This window comes from Acanthaster planci, linkage group LG02 (genome assembly GCF_054643075.1).
Source record: "Acanthaster planci isolate LZ-2023a linkage group LG02, COTS_SCS, whole genome shotgun sequence".
Lineage (NCBI taxonomy): Eukaryota > Metazoa > Echinodermata > Asteroidea > Valvatida > Acanthasteridae > Acanthaster > Acanthaster planci.
The window spans coordinates 32,710,229-32,736,078 of NC_141778.1; the positions used below are offsets into that span (position 1 = coordinate 32,710,229).

The 25,850-nt window shown below is 40.8% G+C and overlaps 2 protein-coding genes across 3 annotated transcripts; one reads left to right on the forward strand and one right to left on the reverse strand.

Annotated features, from left to right (window-relative positions):
- The first annotated feature begins 125 nt into the window (after window positions 1-125).
- LOC110976921 (rab proteins geranylgeranyltransferase component A 2-like) lies at window positions 126-12,372 on the forward strand. 2 transcript variants are annotated; one of them, XM_022230637.2, is made up of 18 exons: window positions 126-263; window positions 1,222-1,288; window positions 1,627-1,708; window positions 2,047-2,192; window positions 2,324-2,891; window positions 4,285-4,401; window positions 4,790-4,910; window positions 5,155-5,270; window positions 5,710-5,816; window positions 6,054-6,128; window positions 6,315-6,359; window positions 7,098-7,154; window positions 7,306-7,366; window positions 7,796-7,892; window positions 8,043-8,132; window positions 8,537-8,706; window positions 9,657-9,773; window positions 10,253-12,372. In XM_022230637.2, exons 1-18 carry the CDS (start codon window positions 212-214, stop codon window positions 10,424-10,426), a joined length of 2,262 nt encoding a protein of 753 aa, XP_022086329.2. In that variant the 5' UTR covers window positions 126-211; the 3' UTR covers window positions 10,427-12,372. The 2 variants fall into 2 exon arrangements, with proteins under 2 accessions (XP_022086329.2, XP_086989434.1); XM_087133308.1 differs by having other exon boundaries at window positions 151-263; window positions 1,203-1,288.
- A 14-nt stretch (window positions 12,373-12,386) lies between these two features.
- On the reverse strand, window positions 12,387-25,195 carry cwh43 (cell wall biogenesis 43 C-terminal homolog). The gene is made up of 14 exons (XM_022230772.2): window positions 24,963-25,195; window positions 23,430-23,742; window positions 22,976-23,130; window positions 22,114-22,294; window positions 21,326-21,643; window positions 20,485-20,645; window positions 19,893-20,078; window positions 19,240-19,375; window positions 18,547-18,696; window positions 17,910-17,966; window positions 16,912-16,999; window positions 16,614-16,675; window positions 16,057-16,209; window positions 12,387-15,829 (listed from the first exon to the last, which is right to left on the reverse strand). Exons 1-14 carry the CDS (start codon window positions 25,192-25,194, stop codon window positions 15,691-15,693), a joined length of 2,331 nt encoding a protein of 776 aa, XP_022086464.2. The 5' UTR covers window position 25,195; the 3' UTR covers window positions 12,387-15,690.
- Between the last annotated feature and the right edge of the window lie 655 nt (window positions 25,196-25,850).

Genomic DNA, 25,850 nt, shown 5'->3' on the forward strand with positions numbered 1-25,850 from the left:
TCGCCCGGCCGGAAGCGGGAACCAGTTAACAAACCGGTGAATGTACCGCCCTCTGTTGACTGCTTCGACACGAAATGATGGGGGCGCAGCAGTCAGGTTCCGATAGCTGTGAGCAAGAGAAGCGCGCATTTAACGCAAGCAAAAATTGCAGTCAAGGATTTAGATTCACACTGAAAGGCGTGATTTACTGATTTTCTATGCCTGCGAAGAAATGGCTGCTCCCGAGCTGCCCACAGAATATGATGAGATTGTGCTCGGAACAGGTGAATGCTTATCAGTTGCGTCGGAAAATCGTTAATGAATATTATCCGCGCACTTTGTGATCATTTCACTTTATAGGAATCCTTTGATCGTGGATTTTTTTGTGAGGAAGAATAGGCCTTCTGCTCCGTGCAAGGGGCCCATGAATTGAATGATGAATGATCAGATGATCATGCAGTGATGCATGTTCACAGAGCATAACGGATGAAAAAGGCACTCAAATTCTCAAAAAATCATGAGACAGTTCGCTTTGATAAAACTCCAAAATGTTCAATTTGTTTAACATAGGCCTATTAGAAAATTACTTGTCTTGTCTTAGTTGTTTCTTTTTTCTCAATGGTACTAGGCCCTAGTGGCAGTGGTAGGCCTTTGCGTGCTTAGTTTGGAGGGCCGGGGGAGGGGGTCTAGGGTAGGGGCAAAGCACTCATCAGCTAAGAAATGACTAGTGGGGAGGGGGTCAGTGTTGAGATATTTTCAAGCAGATTGGTGATTTTCACCCAATTTAGTCTCTTTGTCATTTCTTTTTGCCATCCCCCCTTTTTTATTATTCACCTTTTCCGGGGGGGAGGGGGGAAGAGACAGGCGCTGTCCATGTCCCCCCTCATGGTGCAAATGTTGTCTCCAGTATCAGCCGATAGACTTTGGATTCAGATGATCTATTGTCCTGTTTGTTGCAGTGAGGATCATTGAACTTGAAGATGATAAAGCTGAACTGTTTTTGGTAATGATGTTCTGGCAGTGTTGGGGAATTTTTCTACTTTTAATAGGCAGTGTCTATTTTTTATTATTTCCTGTGGAATTTGTGTGCAGATATTTTGTGACAATAATACATGTATTTTAATATCAGTTCTCATTGCTGTGATCCAAGCATCCAGATTTTGACAAATCTAACTCCTGAACTCCAGTAGTGTGAGGATTTCATCAATGTGAATTCAGTTTAGTGGTGTTGTCCTTTGGCAGGATTACAAGAGAGCATCTTGGCAGCTGCTCTAGCAAGAATTGGTCACAGGGTTCTTCATCTTGACAGGTACACGTGTAAATCTAGGATAATTTGCCTGAAGAGGAAGTGATGCAATTAAGAATATGACAGTTATGTTGCTACATTCAGCAGCATTTACTCTGAATACAAAAAAAGGTATGAAAAATTAAGGAGCAGCAAATAGAAATCATTTGGGGAGTGTCAAAGGAAAGAAGTATCAAGATTCGAGTCAGCTACCAAAGATTTATTCTTTAACTCTCATTAAATGCTTAAAACAATATACAGTTAAAGAAAAAAATTGAAAGAATTTTATGTGGTGATGTTAAGAACAGCACTTTGACAATTTTGTATTGATACTAATTCAGATTGTGTCTTTTCCTGCACAGGAATGATTACTACAGCGGAGACTGGGCAACATTCCATCTGCGCAGTCTATTGGAGTGGATCGACAAACACAAGGCTCCAGAAGTATGTTTTGCCTGACTTCCCCATCCATTACTTTTTCCACATGTGGGCAGCAAGTCTGCTGCATGTGGAAACCCTGCCCCATATTTGCTGAAAAAAGCATGCTGTGGTATTGATCGATTCTGGATGATTTGATGCTAAGTTTAATTGCATTTGCTTAAGTATCAACACAAACTGAGTGAAATATGTCAAGCGTATAAACACTTGTAGGGTTCAGCTGATATATGTTGATTTTACTTTGTGGGTATGCCTCAAGGGTTCGAGTTAACATGTTGTGTACTAGTTTTGGGATAGTAAAAATTTGATTTCTAAAGTTTTCTGGATTTTTGTTTGCAATTTAGGAAACTGGAGTATTGCCAGGTGCTTCAGATGATCAAGATGGAGGAGGACCACATGATAACAGTCAGCTGGGGGAGGGAGAAAGCTTTCTGGAACTGCCACAGAATTGTAGAACAGTGACAGGGTTAGAGGCCACATGCTATGTGAGGTGAGAGAGTAGTTCAAAGGTTTAGGAAAAATGGAAATGAAGGGAAGCTGCTCACTCCCTCTGTTCTCCCAAAATCGCTAATTTAATGAGCCTTTCAAATATTGTTTCTGCTGCTTTTTTTCATACTTCAGAGCAGGTGTGGAGTTGCCCAGTCTTGAGAGGGTAATTATACCCCCTCGTTTGTCCACTCCAGAGGAGGAGCCAAATCTACAGGGGGCAGAGGGGCAGGACCCTTCCCAGAATGCACCAGAGGCTTATGCCTCATCTGCAGGTGCACAAACAGGAGCTGACCAATCACACTCGGAGGGTGGGGACGAGGAAGCGGAGGCTCTCCAGAACTCGGCCAATGAGGACCGAGAGTCCTCAAGTTCTGTGTCACCATCAATCTCCATTGACCAACCGGGGACTAATGATGTAGCAGCTACAGAGCCAGTGTCATCTGACCAGGTCGAAGGTCGTAATTCACAAGGTGAAGGTTCAAGTTCGAGTGAAACCCCCTCAGAAGAGCAAGAACCTGAGCCTGCTGGACAACAGGAGCAGGATTCACAAGCACAAGGAGATGAAGGTCAAGGGTCAAGCAGTCAGAGTTCAGCAGATGAAGGACAACGTGCAAGTGCAACTAGAAGTGAGAGACGAGATTGGACATGGGCAGAGATCAGCCAGTTGTGGAGAAAGTTCAACATTGACCTAACACCAAAGGTACACCTGTTGTCTTTACTTCTCTTAATCTAAATGAGGATTCATATATCCCATACTGACTAATCACAGGAGACGCCATACTGCATTAGCACCGTACCCAGAGGCACATTCTTGACCACTTCATGCTGGGTTGAGTTAGCGGCATGCATGACCCACTGCCAGGCGATTTTTCACGATTTTGGGGTTTCAAAATTCTTTAAAAATTCATATCTTCATTTATTGGACGTGTACACCCAAATGAATGACTGTCCGGTGGCTAGTCTAATCTGACAAGCACCCTCCATTGACGCGTGAGCGCCACACCTGCTGCACAGTAAAGAGCCCCATCGTGCGTTGTTGCATAATTTCTTCTTTGTCCCGGAAATTGGCCCAGAGTGTTGCTGTCTTGTCTTTACTAATGCGGCAGGATTTCACTAGCACACAGCGGTATTGTATCGCTTATAGTTGGAGTGCTGGAGCGCATTTGTCCCCGCGGATAATCCACAGGCATTGGCAGCGGCAAAACAATGGTTTTTGTTTCAAAACAATGATGAATTACCCTGGCTTTGAATAAAGGCCCAGTTCTCTGGTACTGGGAACCCCGGTGGCAAGTGGTTAAGCTTGACATGCTTATTGCTTTTGGCAAATCATGACACCCTCTTGATCGAAGAGGCATGTAATGCAGTGGTACCACCTGTCCACGAGCGTCGTGCTACTGCAAAAATGGCTTCTAATTTTTCTCCCCAGATTACTCTAAATCAACAGGTAGTTGTTCTAAAAGACCTGAAACATAATGATGTCACCTTTTGTTTACATGTGCACTTTCCTATGGGGACTACATAGATTGCATCCCACCTCTTTGCCATAGGAAAGCACACGTGAACAAAACGTGGCATCATTATCTTTCTATTCAGTAGGATTTCTTGGTCACTATAACAGAGGGATCACAATGCGACGCTTTTAGCGTCGATCTGCGCACTTCCTTGTTTGAAAACGAGGCTGTATGTGTCAGCTTCAATTCTTAAAACGATCAGACGATTGAAAGTAAGGAGTCAAGACACAAAATACATAAAGGTATGTAAAATTCAGGCTATTCAGGCTGCACATTTTGTGGAAGAATCTTTCAGGATGACTCGACATGTAAAATCAAAAGAAAAAAATGACGGCAGTGTACCGCGAACTAACGTACCTGCGATGGTCATGTATCTGCATGTGCAGTGGGCATGGTTTAAACTGAAGTGGTGCCACACTTACAAACTTACTTAAAAGTTCAACACAGAGAGCCTCAGTATCGATGCTGATATGCGCAGATGACGCTAATGTGAAATCCCTTTATGTTAGCCTGTAAAGATAGACGACAGAGTACATCCTTGGGTGAAAGAGATGCATTGTATTTCATGTATATTACTTGCAGCTCATGTTCTGCCGTGGTTCCATGGTTGATTTGCTGGTGTCCTCACGAATCAGCAGATATGCAGAATTCAAAGCAGTCACCAGGATTCTCACAGTCATCAAGGACAAACTAGAACTGGTAAGATAGGCATGAATCCTCGTATGCTCAGTGTAGTTTTATATCAGTCAACCTGACATGGCACTACTGTGCACATGGAGAGTATTAAAACAAAAGGTACTAATGGAGTGACTTTGTGTATGTATCCGATGATAGCATATAGACTCAGTTGCTTATCCGAAGATAGCTGTTGTGAATCCAAGTATTTCTAGGAATACGTGACCGATTACTTTATAGTGTGTCAAACAAGGACAAGGAGGACTTGCAAGAAAATGTTGCCTCTTTCCAACCTAGAGGAATACATCTGAGAGATGATCACATACTTTCTGTTAATCTTCACGGACAAACAAGTAGGTGTTTGAATGCAGTTGAGTAGTTCTTGTTAACTCTGCATTTTGGGGCGATGCAGGTTCCCTGTTCCAGATCAGATGTGTTCAGCAGCAAGTACGTGAGTGTGCTGGAGAAACGTATGCTGATGCGTCTGATAGAGTTCTGCCTGAATTACCAGGATAGACTCGAAGACTATGAAGGTAAGGCTACATTTTTCAGGGCTTCTTTTCATATTTATGGAAATATATCACCATTTTTTCTTTTCTAATATGGTGTCTTGCGCTTTGGTTTAACATTATGAGTCAATGTGAGAGATGTATGAACATAAAATTGGCTGTTTGCTCTTGTAAACCAGCGTACAGATTAAAGTTAATCGAGACATAGAATACCATATTTTTCTTCCTGGCTAAAGCTGATTTATTTGTTTGTCTTTCTGAATGTCAGAGTTCCGGGACAGACCCTTTGAGGATTTCCTGAAGTCCAGGAAACTCACACCAACTCTCCAACACTTTGTGATGCACTCCATCGCCATGGTTTCTGCAGACACTCCGACAGAAGAGGTACTCATTGTGGGTGAAATGTAAATGGCATTTTTGAAACACTATGAAATACTTCTTTCTTGCCTTGTTTTCCTTTTATATTTAATTGGATCTTTCAACTTTGGTCCAAATGTACTAACCTACTGTTTGTGAAGCTGTACCTCACATGACATAGATATCTTGTATAGAATTCAAGGCAAATTATGCTAAATGTCAGAGAATTTGTTTTTTAAAGCAGATTTGTTATACACAGAAGGGCTCTAAGGCTGCATTCAAAGCTGCTGTCTAGAGCTTGGTCTTTGCTCCATTGGAAATACATGGAGAAGAGCTGACAATAGAAGTAGCCGTAGCTCTTGAAGTCCATTCAGCCTTAAGACTCAGCCTTAGGTTGAACATTTGTTGGGGAAAGTGGCTAGTCATAACCAGTCTCAACAACATAAACGTAACGGTTGATTTTCAGGCTCTCAAATCGATGCAGTTCTTCCTTCGTTCTCTGGGTCGCTATGGCAACACAGCCTTCCTCTGGACTCTCTATGGCAGTGGCGAGCTTCCTCAGTGTTTTTGCAGGTACATTTCCTAAAATGGATTTCATGAAAGTTTCAATTCTCCTTTTTTTGCACTAAATTAGTACTTCTCAAGTTACTAGTTAAAGATACTCTTGTGGAATGTTTGAAACAAAAAAATGACCCATGTTTTTTGCTGTACATGGAACCAATTCTACACAATGGCTGATTTTGAAATTTTATGGAATCCGAAAAGATTCTGTTTAGTGTTTGAAATTGTAATTATCAATGGTTTCTGCAGAATGTGTGCTGTGTTTGCCGGTATCTACATGTTAAGGACCAACCTGAAGACGCTCATCGTGGATGAAAACAACGTGTAAGTTTCCTGCTGGTTTTTTAAACCCTTTTTCCCCCAAACTTTCTGTGACTGGATTCAGATCCACTGTCTCCAGAATTTGAAGGAACACATTACTCTGGAAAACAGAAATTGTTTTCTCAGATATTAGTTTGCCAGTTGAGGAAATGATCTTTTAATAAATGTGACCTTTGAACTTTCTTCCAGGTGCAAAGGGGCCATTGACTCCGAAGGGAGAAGACTGACATGCAAGTAAGTTTTTGACCGTAACCACTTGCTGCCTGGGGACCTGGCTTTCGGTTCGTTTTCTTTATACCGAATGCCAGCTGCCCGAAGCCAGACAAAAAGAGTTGGGCCTTGTAACAAAAGACTGTACTCGGAACGAAAGACTGATCTGCTGGGAATTTCCAGCATTTTTTCAGTTGTCAATAGCGGAGGAAATCCATCATTTTTTTGAAAGATTATACCACTGTTTGTGGCATTCAGTGCGAGCGGATTACCACTGGGTACAAAACGCTCCAGCACTCCAGTGATGAGCGATACAATACCGCTGCACTCTAGTCTGGCCCCTATTGAAAAGACATCAGCGGTGCACTGTGTCGGTTTTGGGAACAAAAGAAAATTACATAACATTGCACAATCCGGGCCTTTTTTACGAGGTGGCAGGCCTGGCTGAAATACTCGGGTGTCAATAGATGTTGTCTGTCTGATTAGAGTAACCACCAGACAATCATTCTTTCGGGTGTAAACGTCTAGTAAATGAAATTATGAATTTTTAAAGAACCTTGAAAAAAAAAAAAAAATCACCAGGCCCAGCAGAATCAACACAGATAAATGGGCCTGGCACGAAGCAGTTAACTTCAAATGTATAAAGCAACATTACCATTTGGTATAATTTATGTATGGTTGATGTTTGGAATGTGATGTGTCACAGGGAGTAGTGGTAATCCCTGAGTTATCCTGCTTTGTGTTTTGGTTTCTTGTTAACAGCAACCTGATCATGGAAAGTAGCTATGCCCCACAGCATGCAACCAACACAACGCTAGGGTAAGCCTGAGACATTGCATATATTATTGCTGTTGTTCCTTCAAGAGAAATACAAACTTCTCCATCTGTAATGTGTTTGACTTCAGAGTAGATTGGATGTACAGATGTTTTTAGCTACGTTTACTATATTTTATCCTTTTTACAACCCCAGGAGTGTTTCTAGAGGTATCCTTTTGACAGACCGGTCCCTCAAACCAACAGACAATGAAGAGGTACGCTTTCCAGTTTGTCAGGAGATTAGCCGTACCTTTATTATAACAGTAACTTGCAGATGAAATCAAGGATTCCTTGAAGAATCTATTCCACTGAAGCACCTGAGATCCAAGAAATGTGAGGGGAGGTGACAACATAAAAATGTTCACTGGGGTGGGGGGAACCCACTGTGCAGTAAACATGCAGGGAAATTCCTCTGGTTAGGATTTAAAACTTCTATTCAGAGGATGTCCAAGGAAAATGAGTCTTCATGATGAAAAGCCTGAGCACCACTGAGGTGTTACCTTTCATGAATTATTTATTGGCCCCAGGACCTGAAAAAAAGCTTTGGTGATGGTCATTGATGCAACCCATGTGCATTGTACATGTTAATCATCTATTGCTAAAGACCAAATACATGTAGTAAGTTCACGTTTTTCATTTTGTAGATAACCCTGTTGACTGTTCCGCCCCCTGCTGGTCAGAATAACCCTGTCAGAGTGTTGGAACTTGGAGCAGGGTCATGCGCCTGCCCAAGAGAAATGTGTACGTATTGCTGTCAGTTGCCATCTCTTGATGTATCAGTCTTCAATTCTTGCTTCTGTGTCCAGATTTTGTTGGTGCTTTCAAAATTCCCATATCCCAAGAGACAAAAAATTGATTGTGACATTTTGTACAATCTTTTTTTTGCTGTAGTTGTCGTACATCTCACATGTGCCGGGACAGGGCAGGCAAAGGCAGATGTACAAAATGCCCTGGACAGTTTATTTCAGCCACTGAACTCAGGTAAATATAGAATGAGAAAAAAGTCAAGCAAGCAGGTTTATTTCAATGCCGTTGCATAAAACGTCTCTGGAAAGAAGTCATTCGATGTGTGAGAATTGCAGCCGTTTGCTGTGAACATGTTGAAATCTTGTTTCTCAAGTTTAAGTGAAGTAAACTAAAATAATAGTGTCAGTGGATTTTGATTGGCACCAGTGACTGAAACTTTGTAATTTAGTAAGAAAAAGTTAGAGGTGTTGATTTGGACTGTTACAAGAAACAGATTTGTAGATTTGCTTGTCTTAGTTCACTTTTTAATTGTCTGTCCTATGTTTGTATTGTAACACTTATGTTTGCAGACTAAATTAAAGCATGAAAGAGACTTGCTAAGCCTCAAACATTGTCCACAATTACTTTGACATCCACAGAGGAAGCTGACCAGTCCAGCACCAAGCCCAAGGTCCTCTGGTCCTTATTCTTCAGCCAGGTGGACGCTTCAGTGTGTGAGGACTCGGCCCTTGCTGTGGGCCTTCCCAGTAACGTGCTCGTGACTGCTGGACCGGGGACCTCAGTAGGATTCGAGCATGCTGTAGCACAGGTGTGTGTTGTAGTGACGGCATGGTGCTTTGCATTTTGCAGTGGGGAAAAGGTTTTGCTTTCCAATGCTGTGTGAATATGTCAGCTTCGAATACTTGATCTCAAATGAGATGGTTCCAGGTTTGCATCGTAACAAGAGAGATGTCATTTGTAAAGAATAGCTGTTCATGTCTTCCACTTTTCAACTTAAAATGAAAGTAACATAGAAAAAGCAGGACAGGTACAGCAAACAAGTGCATTAGCTTTGTTTGGAAATATCCTTAAACTTGGAAGCTGACCTGACCTCAACTGAAACTAATCGCATGTTAATTACTTCATTCGGCCTGCAATGGTTGAATGGTATTGTTAAGTTTCTTTCATATAAGTCTATTCTGCTAGTAGGGATTTCCAGTTGTAATAACTCTTGCCGTTGCCAAGTCTTGCCTAGGAATAGAGCAACTGACGTGTCTGTAAAGCATGAAACAAATCATATAGCGAAAGCTTATGAATGATTTTGAAAATGAACAAAGAAATGACTGGAGCAGGATTTGAACCTGCAGCCTCTGAAACACCGCACCAGTGCTCTACCAACTGAGTTACCCAGCCTTATGTTGGTGGCTCTTCCCATTTGTCAATATCTCTGTTTGGGGGGCACTAGCCAGAAGCCATTCAACCTGAAACACCATTAGGATGTGTCTGTAAAGCATTAGATAGCTGACTTTCCTTGCTTATCTGCAAAAGTGCCCCCAAAGAAAAAGCCATGGATGTAACTGATATTTCTTTCACGATTTGACTTACATTGAGGAGCTCTAGCACGACATCTGCTGGTAAATCCGGTTTCTTGACCCCTTGATGACTCAGTCTGAGGACTTAAACTGCTCATCATCCCTACAAGCAGAATACCGTTGATGTTTCCATTCAGCATGTCTGCTAGCTGCTTGTATTGTCTCCTGTCTTGTCTTGCTTCATCAGGCTAAGCGGCTGTTTGAGAGACTCTGTCCTGATGAAGACTTTCTCCCAGCAGCACCGGAGCCCGAAGACATCATCTTTGAAGATCAGTCGAAAGACAACCCAGGAGAACACAAAGAGGTACATAAAAAGTAAAAGTCCTCAAAGGGATATATTAAATTTAAAAGTTCTCAAAGAGGTATATAAACTTTAAAAGTTTTCACCGAGGTATATTAAAATTAAAAGTCCTCAAAAAACAGTCCAGCTCTCAGTGACTTAATCCATTTCTTGTGTAGTGATTTCCATGATCAACAAGTCTAGTGTCTTTATGTTATGATTTTTACAAGTTTTGTAATACCAGGCAAAAACCAAAGGTTAAATATCCTGGCTGTGAGCAATTTAGAGTAAGTGGTATTAACAAGCCTGGTCCTCGGTTTCACAAATCACATTGCTAAAATCAGGCGAAGATGTTAGTTCTGGTTAACCTTCACAATTGATATAAGGCCCTGTAAACTATGGTATGATTTTATTGTTGAAATTCACGTGTTTGACCTTGGCAAAACATTGTGGCCTTGGATCTTTCCAGAGATTCTATCATTGGTGAAATGGTTTCTTGGTAGGTTGGTTTTGAGGCAAACTCGTCTGCTGGAGAAACAGAGAGACCCAAGGGAGAGGAGACGACCGTCACATCATCTGAGACGCTAGAGCAGACAGACAGAGCAAGCCAGAAGAAGGATGTAACAGAGGCAGAATCAAATCAGGACAAATCTGACGACACCACTACCTCAAGCTAGGAATAAGGTAGTCAAATCACGCACTGGCGCAAAGTCATTTCAAAAACAAAAGAGCCAAACATGGAGGTTTTTTAAAAGAAAAAGATGTGTATGATTTAATTTGATTGCCTGTATCCAGGAGCAAAGTTTGGGATACTTCAGGATTGTAAAGACTTGCTGCTATATGTGAAGTTCAAAGCCCAGAATGCATTGGTATACTAAGTTTCTGTTACCAAAGATTTAGGTTTTGTTTTAATGGGGGGCAAATTGTCATGGAAAAAAATCTAAGCAATTTTATACCAGCTACTAATTATCAATGCAGTTTTCACAGATAGTACTTGTGGAATAGTTCTGTTTATTTGATTAAAATTGCTTTGCAAAATTTCAATGTTGTATATGTACAATATTTAGCAGCATATGTAAATTGTGAAATGGCCTTGAAAACTGCAACACTAAAAAGAGGTAGAGAAATGATGAAACGAACGGTTAGATCAGATTTTCTTTATTTTTTCTAAAAGTTGCAACAAATGATGAAAGGTATTTGAAAATGTGCAATACATTATCTGTGTTGGAAGTTACAATAATTATTTCATTTTCACGAACTTGAGGAAAAAATCTGAGGTTTGGTTGGCATTTCTTGAAATTCTTTTTTATATATATACCCATGAATTACTTTAGGTTATTCTACTGAAAGCCTTAGTTATAGTTCAAATTTAGTTGATCCAAATTGTTTCGTTGCTTAATCACAAGCTCTCATTTAGTCTGTCTTGCTTTGTATCAAATTAATCCTGAAGTATCATTATATTCAAAAATGCACCAGCCTTGTTACACAGTTTTTACCAGGAGTGTAGAAACGTTTTGCTGAAGCTCTCTTTTTTTGGCATTTTGAATTCTATGTGCTGCATTGTTTTCCTAACCATTGTTCCCCTTTGATTGAAGAATTAACCTGTACAAAAAGGTACTCTAGTTGCTACGTTTTTGTCCCTACTGAGTTTGTCACAGAAGTTGTCCTCTGGGTTCACCCATAAATCATCATTATCATTGAATCCACTAATCCTACTGTGCCTGGTTTATACATTTGTCAAATATGGCATAAAACCTCTCAATCTTTCGTCCCAGCTTCGAGAAGGCTGCCCATTTCTATTTCATTGACGTTGCTGGATTGGTGTGCTCCTGCTTTGGCTGTTTAGTGATGTCTTTTGCTAGCTACTTCTGCTCCTTGACGTTGATCTGTCAAACCTGCAACAATCTCACTGTCAACAATGAACATGTACTTCTTGAACAGCGAGTTCATCGTTCTAAGTTGCTAAAAGGGGCCAGCACAGGAACTTCTAAGGCAACCTTCTGTATCAAACAATGATGGTTACCAGTGTTGTTGTTACCAGTGTACTTTTTTCCTGAAGTGATCTGTATTTGGTTTTCAAGGAAGATGCATTTGAGCATTAAATGTAATTTTCAAAGCAGTTGGTAGCACTTGTGTACATGTATACTTGAAGTAATTAAAGTCACTTTATATGACAAAGAAACCCTGATTTGTAAAAATGGAAATTAGAAAAAGAACATATATGTAGAAAGCAGTGTTATTATCCTCAATACCTGGTGGTAGATCAATGCATTTAAAAGTGTCTTTTTTACAGTGAGAAAGTCTTACCATTGAAACTCTTGTGGAGTATGAATCTGTATGCATGTGATGAAACCATGACAAAGGAGAAGGGAAAAAGGTTGGGAAAAAGGAAGTATCTTTTCTCTCGAAAGTGGAAAAGATGCCCTGTATGAGAAGCCTGGTTCAGATAGTGACTTTAAAAAGTATTTGTGAGCATGATTGATATTGATCAGTTGTCGAGTTAAGACTCTCATGAACAATACCGAATAAGTATGTACATGTACTTGTAAATGTTCGATTTGTATAAGCTGTGAATGCACTTTGTGTTAACTGTCCTGAAATTCAACATGTAAGTGGTGAAATATTTCACAAGTGAAATTTCATTTTTTCAGTCTCTGAAATCCTAAGTTTATTGACCTAAAAATTACACACACAACCCTTGCATTAATATCTGCCAAGTACACTGACAATTTTAAAATCAGCGAATATAATTTCCCCCTTTTTTCTTTCAAATGATTACCATTTAACACAAGAATATTCAGCTTAATCGGCAGGTACAGAAAATGAAAGCAATGGGAATAATAGACCATAGCGTAATGGCGCCATGCTTTGTTTACATGTGCACTTCCCTATGACAGAGAGGTGGGGAGCAATCCAGCTCCAAAGCACACATGTGAACAGAGTGTGATGTCTATCCATTTCGCTGCGGGCGCCTTGATCAAAGGCTACATTTTACTTCTAAACTTTGTTTATCAAACTAGGTTTATTCAACTACGACTAAATTTGAAAATTTATAAGAATGACACTACGTAAATTTACATATCCCCTTTCTTTTTGATTCCTTGTGCTGGGGCACATCTACGAGAAGTCATTCAAATTACGAGTCCAAAAATTACACCACATTTTTGGGTTCTCTTGCTATTAACTTTCGAAACAACACATCCTGACTGGTAATTAATACTCTGGTATGTGAAGCCTTCACAAACGATGAGCCTACGACACGTTACCATGATATATTTCAGTCACTAAATATGAAACATATTGCTACTTAAGTTTGAATACAAACAATTTGACAAGATCTGAATTGGAAGATCTTTGCATTTCCAAATGGAACTTTACACAATTGTTGATGTTAGATAGCTTCTGTGTAGGCCAAGGGTCAATATGAAATGTTACACTGTCAAGGATCAACATTAAGGAGTGCATAAAGGAAAAGTCAAAAGAAGACTGAACCAAATGTATCAATACTTCTCCTGCAGTACTAGGTCAAGGTCTACCTTTAAGACTGCACTCCCTTCCAAGTGCTAATAAGAACTTGTATTCTTGATGAATTCTGCACAGCTACAAACAGCACCCAAAGGTCCTTACTTGGCTAAAAGCTGTGAATAAATACCTCTCCAGTGCCATCCGGCACTTTACTACTGGACCCTGTACATTTACTGGGACCAAGACCTGAGCCATAGTTAATAAAAAAATTGGACTCAATGGTGCAAAACATGAACCCAACGAACATTTCAACTTACTACGTGACTGAACCAAACTGAATGTATATTAACTTCAGACCAGCACCACTACAATGAGTTTTTAAAGCTCGTAACACACATGTATATATCCATACCATTACTGAAACCTCATTTCCTTCCAGTGACATCAATCTTAATTAAAAGAATGAACAAAAACTAAATATTGCTCACTAAAAAGTAGCTGTATCATCACTAAAACTGGAAGAATTGTGCACAAAAAAGGTTTATTAATGGTATTTTTAAAAAGAAAGATAATACAATTTAATTGCAATATTTTTGTGCATTGTACATTTTTGAAAGCCAGAAAATATCAGAAATAAATATTTCCTGGTTAATAATGAATGGATCAGTGGCTCTGACAGGGAAATACAAACAGAGTGTACATTTCTGGGAAACTAGTCAAAATTACAAGCACAAAAGGAACCGTGAAAGAGGCAATAATGCAAAGAAAAGGGAATCATTTTCATGAAAATCTCTAAAGGAGGCATTTTCGGTATAATTTCAAAGTTACATGTGGAGAAGATTCCAACTTTTGTGAATGGTGGCTTTTCTGAATGGGGTGACAATTTGCACGCTCTTTCAGTATGCAGTAATAAACGCAAGTAATTCAGAGATTGCCACAGAGAGGCCAAGTATGTACTGCATTAGGAGAAAATGGTCCACAATATACAAAAGGTTTCAACTTCCACCCACATTTTACCAATAGTTTTTCTCAGGGGAAACTTTCACAACTGTGACAGTTCTGAAGATACTTCACTAAAACTGCTGGATGTAACTTTGAGATTGCAAACCAAAAGTTGACTGAGACTTTTTAGGAGAGGGTGGCAGTCCCAAAGCAGAGGCTTCAACTTTAAACCAACAACTGCTATAATTGCAACTTGCTCTGTTGTTTTGAGTTGTTCATAAAGAAATTATGCATGCAGTCTGGGGCACAGAATTTCTCTTCAGACATTTTGTTACACCGGCCTACAAATATTTGAGACAATTTCTCACTTTATTATTAAAATGATTGTTACTACAAAAATTATTTTGATAGATCTGTTTTGTTTAGATACCAAATTATTCTGTTTAGAAAAGATATATTTGTCAAGTTTCCCAAACCCTCTGTTTTATGAATTATTCACAACTGACAAACTTGGCAGAATGAAACCATTACACTGCTCGATTAAACATTTAAATTACATGATTTTTCACAATTCTTAAAATCAGGTTTCACAAACCTCAAAAATGTATGCACCAACACGGAATAACAATTACCACAAATACATTACTTGATCATCTCACGTAAAAAAAAATCTCTCTGACTTTTGGAGGCAGTTATAAATTTACACCAAAGCCTGGATTTCTGTAAATTTATTACTTCATGAAAGAGTGTTTTGGGAAGGCCTTTTAACCACTTTGTGCTGGGGTACCTGGTTTCGGATGCATAGGCTTTATACATGACGCCAGGGAGCCCAAAGCCGGACAAAAGAGCTTGGCCTTGTAACGAAGACTGTACTTGGAACAAAAGACTGAGCTACTGGGCATTGCCAACATTTTTTCAGTTGTCAATAGCGAAGAAATCTGTCATTGTTTGAAAGATTATACCACTGTTTTTGGCATTCAGTGCGAGTGGAATAAAAGTGCCTCCAGTGATGAGCGATACAATACCGCTGCACTCTAGTCTGGCCCCTATTGAAAAGACATCAGCAGCGCACGGTGTCAGTTTTGAAAACAAAAGAAAATTACACAATACCGCACACTCTGGGCTCTTTTTACAAGGCGGCAGGCCTGGCTGAAATACTCGGGCATCAATTGCTGTCGTATGTGAGATTAAAGTATACCACCAGACAGTCATTCGTGTGGGTGTAAACATCCAGTAAATGAAGTTATGACTTTTTAAAGAATTTTGAAAAAGAAAAAATGAAAAGTCACCCAGCCCAGCAGAATCAACATGGATAAATTGGCTCGGCACGAAGTGGTTAAAATTAAAATCTCTTTCAAAAACACGAAGAAATAATCTATTGAACCAAGAACTTTCAAAAATACTGCATAATCATTTCGTATAATATTGCATTTAAACATACCCACCCAGAGTCCTTTTTCATGAACTTCTAGAAATCCAAACCATCTGTTACTAACAAAAAACCCACTTCAGTTGACTGTGCCTCTTCTGAAGTCTAGGAATCGCCCCTCTTAGGTTTCTCTGGTGGTTTTGTGGCCTCCTCATGATCCTTGCTGTGGTAGAAGTACTTTGGAGTGTCCATGTGGTAGTGATGACTGTCTTGGTGCCAATCACCGACGTAGTGCGAACCGAATCTGTGGCGTCACAAACCAAATTAAATTATTTATGTCAAAACTGTTTTTAAGGTTGACGAACAGCTCAGAAATAATGCCATGAAGTTGTACCTAGCTGTACACTTTGGGAGAGTTTATGCTAAACAAAATCCTTAAAAGCAAAATGGAACCCCAAAAAGTGTTCCACAATGCACGGCTTTCACAGTATCAGCATTTAAACAATTTGAACCAATAAGGCAAGGACTTACACTTTTGGCAGCCACTCAGATTCATGCACATCCTCCTTGTTTGTTGTCACTGCATCGTTATCTCTGTAGGTTTTGGTGTCAGGGATTACAAACTTGGCCAACTGCACTTCTGTGTCACTCAGATCACTCTTGGAAATACGTGCATAAGCCTTCCTGTGGACGAACACATGCAGAAGACCCATTGTTGCACATCAGACGAGGACCACTTTTTGATTCAAAGAGTTTTAATAGTTGGCAAGAGTTGGCCTCAGCTTGTAGCTGTTACTAGGTCCATCAAAAGTAGGAAGTTTGAAATTAACTGGGAAGGAATAGTAACTTCAAAATACCTTTGTCAAGGAGGATTTAAATAGCTTGAAACTTGATAATTTTCCAAGGACCAACAAAAGATTAAAGGATAATAGCAAGAAATATAAAACACAAAAGATACAGAGACTCATTTTGGCTGAGCTCACCCCAACATTTTTTTCATTTACCCTTTTCCTTTTTGATCTTGTCCCTCAGCCAAATACTTCCCTGTTGTGCTCAGCCAACAGGTTATCACAGTCTGTGCATCTTACCTGATTAATCCCTTGTAGAATATGTACTCACAAAACCTGTCTTTATCGGTGGGATCTATGTCCTGAAATGGACCGAATAAATGGAAAGACAATAAAACATTTGTAAAAGAGAATAACTTGGAAGCAAATGATTTCAAAAGAGCAATGATGCATGGATTTTGTGTTCCTCAGCAGGATACATTACTAGGACAAGAGAGGCATGGCCTCCATCATAAATTCCCTGTGAAGAGTAATCATCCACTCCCCATGAACATTGCACCACCACTGAAGAGAAAATATGACCCAGGCTTGGGCTTACCAAGAGTTTTCCAAATGTGGTGAACTTTGTGTAGTCTCTGCTGCCAGGTTCTGAGGTGACGTAGCCCATAAAGACGGTAGGGTTTTTGCTGTAAAGTTTGACGTAAGAGGGGGACCTTCAGTAAAACAATTTATCATGACCTTATGCGTGCACTTGCATCAGTGTTGTAGTTGAGGCCATTACAAGCCCAGACACGAGTAAAAGGGTGAACAACGACAAGGGAATGCAGATCATTTGAGTAGCATGCGGCTTGAATTCAAACTTGAGGTCTTGTGTGGTCTTGTGCAGGTCTTAAGTGGTCTCCACTACAACCCTGACGTGCACCATTCACTGATATATCATGCTTGTTAAACGATTAATTAAGATGAAGTGGTGTGGATATTGGTGATATAACCATTGCTGTACATATGATAATACATGTATGTGACCTCCAAGCCAGATATGGTTCTTAAAAATGGTTGCCATTTATTTCGTTTATAGCTTCTTTCCAATTTCCAATCAATTTTTGGATAATGAACTAAGACCAATCAAGGAAGAAACAACCAAGTGTAGAAATCCCGTCTTGCAACCTTTATTCCTGCATACATTTTAACACTCTGTATCCCTCCACAAGTCCTAATTTTAGAAAGGAAGATAAGTGAAGCAGTACCTGGTCTGTCAATACGGGCGATTCACAATACATGTAGTGCGCCTCCAAGAGTTTGCAACGCATTGACCAATTACAATGCGCGGAATCTGTTGACCCAATTCATATTTGAAAAGGGTCCACAGATTTCATGCGTTGTGATTGGCCAATGCATTGTAAACTCTTAGAGGTGCACTAGTATGAATCGCCCGTATTGGACGAGGGGATTTATTCACAAATCAAAGAATGTGTCATGAAGGTATGGAGGATCGCATGGTTCCCATGCAAAGAGATCAATAGTGCTGGTGAACCCCAGCATCACGTGACTTCTCTTTCACTTCACAGAGTACATGGTTTTAAAGTCAACTGTTACCTCCTTCTGGTGATATTAGAGAGCACCTCGGCCTGCAGCCTTCGGTCCACATCATCCCTGCGAAAACAACAAGACAAGGATAACATGTGATCTTGAAAAACAAACATGTTTTTGAAAATTCACACAAGCAGGTGCAGCGATGAACCAGCTTGAAAATATTCAGAAGATAACAAGCCAATGAAGTCTTGTTCTTGGAAACATGGAATCAAGTGGAAGTTCCCAACAGCAAATCTGACTCTTGCTTATTAAACCTTACTTTCAGAACCCAGAGCCTCAAATCTTTCTCTGAAATGATCCCAGGTGCAACAACTGTCCCACAAAAGACTGGCAAAAGACAACTCTCATTTTGCCTACAAGTTGTATGGGAGGCTGAAGTTTGCAGAAATATCACTTTTTAGTTTTTCCACAAACCTCCATGCATTTAAACTGGACAATTGTCCCATTGACTTCAAATAGGGTTGTAGTTTCATTTAGTATTAAGTAGTATGTGTGTTATTATCTGGTGTTCTGACAGGTGCGTAGGATTTTGGAACACTTTGGTAATTACTCTTTTACTTTTGTACCGACGTTTTAGTAGCCCCTTGGAGAGAAAACATGACTGTGACATCAAAAGAGCAGACCCTATTGTGCCACTTACTCAGTGTTGCCCATGTGAGCGGTGACAAAGTCAACCAGACTGCCAGATATGTTGACCGTCATGTGAAGGCCAGGGGCCAATTCCCCTTTGGGAGAGGGTAGGAGCAGGTGATCTGAGTAGACGATTGGAAACTTGGACAGGAAAAGACTCCTGAATGGTGAGAGAAATAGACATGCGAAAATATCAAGTCTATGACCTCGTAACACAGATCAAAGATCAGGTCGTGGTCACAAGTCAAGGAGTGGTCCAAGGTATATTTCACTCTCCAGACATTTTACATGAGTCCACGTTGAGACATGAGTCCAAGTTGAGACATGAATCCTAGTTGGGACATGAGTCTTAAAGATTCAGCACAAATGAATGGCTTATGCAAGGTAAATCCAAGACCCATGAATCACAAGAATCACAATGACTCAGAAGACAAAGGCCAGGTCGGGGTCTGGGTTGTAAAGGTCAAGCCCAGTTTTGAGTCTCCAGTGTTGCATGAGAGCCAGGAGAAATATTCTTCGAAGAAACTTTACAATCAGTGCATCAAAGACTGAATACAAGTTTTCTTCAAAGAATTTTGAAAGAAAATTATTATCCTACACGGCGTTCTTCACAAATCCCTGGAAGACCAATTTGATTCTTTTTTATAATTCCTCAAACCATCAATAAGCAGGCACACAAAACTGAGTGATGTGCAATACTCACCCCCAAGTGTGGGACTTTGTGGAGGGCCCAAAATCATCGTACATTCCCAGCCTTTCCCCAAACCACATGCTGATGTCATTCAGTCCGAGGTACGGCTTAGAGGCATCTGCTTCAATTAGAGCTATCACGTCAGCACCTAGTGACAAGAAATGGCAAGGAAATGTAGCATTCCATGTTGCTACCTGGGGGGGGACTGGCACACCTGATTTCACTGGAATGGGAACAAGAGGTGTCACAGGTTTTCCTGTTCTGACTGGTGCTGCCCCTTGTGACACTGTGCCGCTCTCTGCAGTTCAGTTGGCTGAGGTCAGTCTTTTGACTAATGAACAACAGTGAATGGCTGACTTAAAGACCATTTTTGGATCACATAATCATTCAAGAGATTTACCCTCCCATTTTGTGGAGTCACAAAATTCAAAAGCAATTTACTTCCCCTGTTTTACTTTAGGTACAGGCCACATCAATATCACACATAGCTTTCTAACTTTCACATTAGTGTGCATGGTTCTCAGTCAGAGAGTGTCAGTTATGAGGCCAATAATCCTGAAGAGGTAGAAGCAATCACTTGGTGAATTGTAGGAGAAGCAGGGTGAACAGATAAATCTAAAACTGACTGCTTAGTTGGCTTGCTGGCCTGATGGAGATCTTCTTACCTGAGTCTTCTATCATTTTGGCAGACCTTTCATAGCTGGGCCAGCCCCTGTTATCATACATGAAGTGAGCCGTCCATACCATGCCGGTAAACTCTCTCGGGTTGGCCTTTGCTGGAGCTCGGTACTTCTCGGGGTGGAAACGGGAGAAGAACCCTCCGCCTCCGATGACCAGGAGGAGGACAAAATCTAAACGAAATTGGACGGAGAAGACCGATGATAGATTTACAACTTCTCTGGGAACGAACTTTTAGTATCAAAGATTTCTGCAGAACAATAACAAAAGTTTGAAGATCTCAAGGCTTGAAATCTCCATTCCTGTTGGTAAACTTCCCTTGCAAAAATGGTTTACGAAGTCATGCAAAAAAAGCATGCAGTATATTGGCAATTGTATTCCATCTGGTATTTCCCATTCTTCTCAAACACAAGAACACCTGGTACTCCATGTGTTGTGCAATTGCAACCTCTGTGAGGAAATGTTTCAGAGAGATTGTTGGTTCCCTGCATCACTGCCTCAAGAATCCATACTGACATTTGAGGCAGTGGAGAGCACCAGTTTACTTGTGGTCAGGAGAGGTGCATCTAAAAAACTCACATATTTTGGCATCTGCAAAAATCTGATAAGTGCCCGTTCCATCCAGGTTGGGGAAGGCGATGTGCTTGCTCAGTGGGTTCTGGTGATCCCTGGCTTTGCCCTGCAGTAACGCTCGAACAATGTTGAACATGAGAAAGGCACCCAGTAGACCAGTCTGCTCTCTGGAAGAAGATGAAAGTGGCGGAAGAAAACATGACTGGTTGTGGCTCTGAACAGATATCGGTGTTCAAGAATCTCTTCAACACCCTGCAAGCCATTACAGACACTCTAATTTTCCCACCCACGCCCAATTTGGACAACAAGTTTTCAAATGCCAGCCATATCCTGCTAACAAATGGTTTCGGAATTAAGTACTAGCTGTTCGGGACAAAGGAAATTGGGAAGGAAATTAATCAAGTTAAGTAGGGACTTCAAATATGCATCCAGCTGATACTGAAACAATTTATGAAACTGTCCAGGGTTTTAACTAGAAGGGCAAAATGTCAGCATATACATTATACGTACAAACAAATATTTCTGTAACAAACCCTGACATTTAAAGACTGTTCCCGGTGGAAATGATGAACTTACAATTATGACAAGGATTTCCTGATGCAGTAGGAGAACACATTACAGGTTTTATTGGTAATGTCTCACTATGACTAAAATCGGGTGAGGTCTCAGTGGAATGTTGTTCTAACACACTTTCAGACACTGTTTTTATTCAGCATTACAGATTCAAGAATTGATTATTTTCAAGACAAGAAGTCTGGGAATGAGATCAAGAAATAGTTGAAGTTCCTGGATATTCTCGTCCACCTAGACATATCTCTGGTGTGAAAAAATTTGGCATTAGACTGACCTTGTATAAACGCCACCAGGTACAAAATTGTAAGCTGTCGTCCAAACAGAGAACAGCATCGCAAAGAGGTAGATAGCCATGGCTGCAGTCAGTGTCTTGGCTGGAGGACAGCTAGTCAACCGGTCAACCATCTCAGGCCAGATGGACATGACGTACATAGACAGCATTAGGCCGCAGAAGAAGCCTAGATAGGCATTCAGGTAGTACAGGCCCAGAAAGCAGTGCAGGCCGATAAACCAGGACCACAGGAAGTTGGTAGGAAGGTCCTTCTTGGAAGACATCAGCATGCCTGTGAGGAGCTCCACAAAGACTGCCGCACTGATGAAAACAGAAACAAAAATGGCAGAGGTATTCTTAGAAACAAGACTGACCTGATCTGCAAAATGAGTCTTGTGCCCTATTTTTTTCTGTAATCTTGTTAGTTTGCGTTATCTAGAGCAAACAGATCTCAGCTTTGATGTTCACACAGTTTGGCAACCTTGATGAAAATAGATATTATGTGGGTGAAAACTGTTGAGAATTGCTGCTGTCTTATCCTGTGCAACATATCGTTTAACCTCAAAAATGGCTCAGACAGTTTTGTTCGGTTTGGCCTCAAATTAATATTGGCAACTTCAATCTTTTGGGCTTCAACCATCAATTAAAGAAAAAATGAGACCAGCTTTTTTGACCCAAACTACACTTCCTTGTAGCATTCCAATCGTAAAGCATCTAATCTCTTTCATGCTTCAGGCAGGGAAGTAAGGAGAGGGATGGACTTGTACAAAGATCTGAATTTTTCTACTCACCCTCCTGGAAAAGGGGAGGGTCCTGGGTATGGAACCCCCTTCACTGTCCAACGACAGATTACCGACACCTCCCCAAAAAGCCAGTGGGTCAGGAAAAGCAGACTACCAAAGCCCATGGCTGTCCGCCGCCATGAGCTTGCCATGGCTGGGTCAGGCTCTGCTTGGGGCTCAGGGTACTCCACTGTAGCAGAGAAAAAGGGTAAATCAATCATTTCTTCAATTTCAACAAAAGATAACATATGGCTAGCAAAAGGACTGGTTGGCAAAAAAAACGTTTAGTTTTAATGAAAATTGTACCCATAAATTCCACATATGGATCCATTCTGCGGAACTCCCAAATAGTAAACGCTCGTATTTACTGACACGGTCACAAGAATTGGGAGTATTATTTGAACGCCAGGACTCCTGTTCTCAGGAAAGTTTGCGTAGAAGCACAGTATAGGAAAAGGGGTGCAGAATTTGTTTGAACTAGGGGTAATGGTTGGTTACAGGCTAAAATTTGTTGCATTGGATACTGACCTTGACTGGTTCTCAGTAGGCTTAGATAGTCAATTTTTCCCCAGATCTTGAATACATGAATGCCAATCTAATCCTTGTCCATACCCCCAAAAAATAAGGCCAGAGAAGCCGAAATATACTTCATTTTTAAGGCCTTACGTTAGTCTTAGGCCAACATTTCAAAGCAAAGAGCTTGAAATCAGGCCTTTGCCTAAAACCTGGCATCTCTCTGAAAAGTGTTTTTAAAGTGGAAAAGAAAAAACATACTGGACCTAGAGTACGATTCTCCTTCCCTTGTGAACAAAAACAGACCCCGTCAAGTTCACAAATAGAGTCAAGTATTCTTAACAGAATTCAATTTTACCTGATAGGAATCGATCAATTGTGGCTATGACTCCCAGGGTTATGATGATAGAGTTAGCTCGTGCATCACTCCATGTTGGGTTGAGGGACACATACCATACTCTAGATACTAACAGTGCGAAAAAACCAATCATAAGGCCCCAGAAGGATGAAGATCTGCAAATGAAACGAGAAAACAAACTATGTGTCAGATGTGAATGGCTGTGCACAGCTGTTATGTTACAACAGCCTCAAAGTGCAGCAGCAGCACAATCACCAACATCAAACGCAGAGCAAGCATCAACAGTGAAAAAGTATCAAGAGTAGGCGGCGCTGCAAAAGTTCTACCTCAACACCAATAACATCTGCATGTACACTGGCATCTGCTGCATTATCATCAGCAGGTGCCAAACCTACATGTATAGATAAGTTTGAACAGCGACCAATTTGTTGACGAAACACAAAAGCTGTATCACCTCTGGTGAAGCGATCTGTTCCACAGCATCCCACACAGGAGGAGTGTCGCTGCTCCATTCCCAACTGTCAGAAACACCAGCCGCTGTAGAGTTGTGGAGGCCTGGAATGACCCAATGCTGAGGACGCACACAAGCCTCAAGACGAACAACCCCCAGCGTGTTTCGACAGCATTCCTAATGGCCCCAACAGTGCATACTACCGGCAGCAGCCAGATCAGGCCCAATGCTTCGTAGCCAGTAATCTGAAGCTCATTCATGGGGTAAAACCACACCATGGGAGCCAGACCATGGAACACTGACCAAAATATAAAACCTGGAGAATAAATTCAACAAATAATTTCAACAAATATCTCTTGAATATCAACGCTAAAAAAATTGAAAAAATAATAAATAAAATCCCTATTTCTGTCATTATCTTGGAACTGATATAGCAGAGGCAAGCTGTATGATGCACTGTAAAAAGATGGGGTATTCCTGGAGGTTCATCCACACACTTAATTTGTATATAAAGGCAGATTTGGAAACTGAAATTGTTTACAGAGACAATGGACAGTTGTGCTTTGAAAAAGGAATTCCACCCCCATCCTCCGATAATGGTTCAGCCATCAGCCCAACACATGTGCAGTGTGATGCATACAAAGTGCATTTGTGATTGATAAAACTGTAATTGTCAATCTGCTGTCAACAGCGAGACAGAACACTTGTACATGCTGTACATCGTCGGTTCTCTTGTTGCATAAATATCTGTGATGGCAGAGTAAGTTGGTACAGTCCGAATAGCTAAAACTTTGCTATAGTGAGTTGTATGTTGCAAATGTCAGTCCTCAAGGTCTGTAAAAACTTAATGATTCCTAGAGTACTAAAACCTAAATTCCTGGAGTACTGAAACCTCTGTTGCTTTATTATTACTTTTGAATCTTTAGAGGGTATTTTCAAGTTTTTGACGCTTTGTTAACTCTAACATTTTTTAATTGTGTGTCCACACTTGGTGACACTAAACAGCAGTCCCAAATAGTGTTCTTGGCCGACCGTTTCTGAGCTTGTTCATCTGTTCAATGAATGTTGGACATCTGGAACCCGGAAAAACTTGCACCCGGCACAATTCGTACCCAGGACAACTTGTAACCCAAGAGAAAATTAAGCTTTTCTTGTCTTTTTTGTGACTGACACAAATTTCTGAAACTTGAATTGTGCAGAACCACCAATTTGCAGACAGTAAAAAGGGCCTTACTTGTCTTGTTTGTGATTGATACTAATCTTTTAGGAAACAAATTCACACGAAGAAGAAAACCCAAAGTCAATCTAGTCATGCTAGTATGGTGATATTGTCCGAAGTGTTTTAATTACTGGAGCACATTTATCAAAATCGTAAATCAAGTTAAGTGCAAGTTAAGTGTATATGTTATTACCGGGTGCGAATTGTCCCGGGTACGAGATGTCCCAGGTGTGAAATTTTGGGTTCGAGTTGTCCCGGGTACGAGATGTCCCGACACCTGTTCAACATGTTCAAGTTGTTGAAATCGTAGTTCGTACCCAGTATGGATTCCGAAAGCAACTCCCGTAGGAAAGTTCTTGGTTTGACGGGCAAAACCTTGGGCTTTTCTGCATCTTCAGACTGCTTTACGGGCTCCTCACTTTCCTGGACACTCTCCTCTTTTTCATCCTGCGAAATATCGCCCCTTCGCTCTCGTTCTGCTTCTTCTGTTGCACGTTTCGCCGCGCTCCTGGTAGTCGCCATGTTTGTCATCAAAAGATCCCGGTACATGTATACTGCCCTCATCGTCAGGTACTATATTAAACTTTAAGGTTGGGTGGGGCATATTGTTTTTTTCTCCTCCAGGTCTATGGGTGGGGCGAGCACGGCGCAGATAGAGGGGTGTTCTACCTAGTTTGCGTGTTTTAAGAAAATAAAGGAATGGTTTCGAAGATGGGAGTTTCAAATTTTTCCTGGGCCAGGGCATGACCCTGGGAAGAGATGGGGGTGGAGGTACATCCACCGTGCAAGCAAAGTAGGAGATGTTACAACCTCATTTTTATGATTGTTGGGAATTCGAGATATCAAGTGGGAAGTGGTGTAGATCGTGGATTTTTGGGGAACAGTAAAAAGGGGGCTAATACGGATGTCTGTTACAAATAAATCAGATTACTCTCTTTCTTCCTCTACCTTTTTCTTTTTTGGTCATTACCTCCCCTTTCAACATGTTCAAAGACAATTCTGCCAACATTTGGTCAACTTTGGACAAAAGCCCGACTCAGAGTTACAGCACTGAGTAATGGCACCCATGGAAAAGTCATCGTGATTTCTAGTCCCACAGGTGACTAAGGTACATGTATAGGAAATTATGCCTTGAATCGAGAACACCCGTTTGTAGTTCGCCATCAGAAAATCAAAACTGTCCCCAGCGTCAAGTAATTGGTCAT

Coding starts and splice junctions, on each gene's coding strand:
- LOC110976921 (XM_087133308.1), top strand. CDS start 198: ATGCCTGCGAAGAAATGGCTGCTCCCGAGCTGCCCACAGAATATGATG. Junction 4,402..4,789: donor TCAAGGACAAACTAGAACTG/GTAAGATAGGCA, acceptor GGGGCGATGCAG/GTTCCCTGTTCCAGATCAGA. Junction 8,133..8,536: donor ATTTCAGCCACTGAACTCAG/GTAAATATAGAA, acceptor TGACATCCACAG/AGGAAGCTGACCAGTCCAGC.
- cwh43 (XM_022230772.2), bottom strand. CDS start 25,194: ATGTACCGGGATCTTTTGATGACAAACATGGCGACTACCAGGAGCGCG. Junction 21,644..22,113: donor CCCTCCCCTTTTCCAGGAGG/GTGAGTAGAAAA, acceptor TGTTTTCATCAG/TGCGGCAGTCTTTGTGGAGC. Junction 18,697..19,239: donor ACAAAGTCCCACACTTGGGG/GTGAGTATTGCA, acceptor CTCACCATTCAG/GAGTCTTTTCCTGTCCAAGT.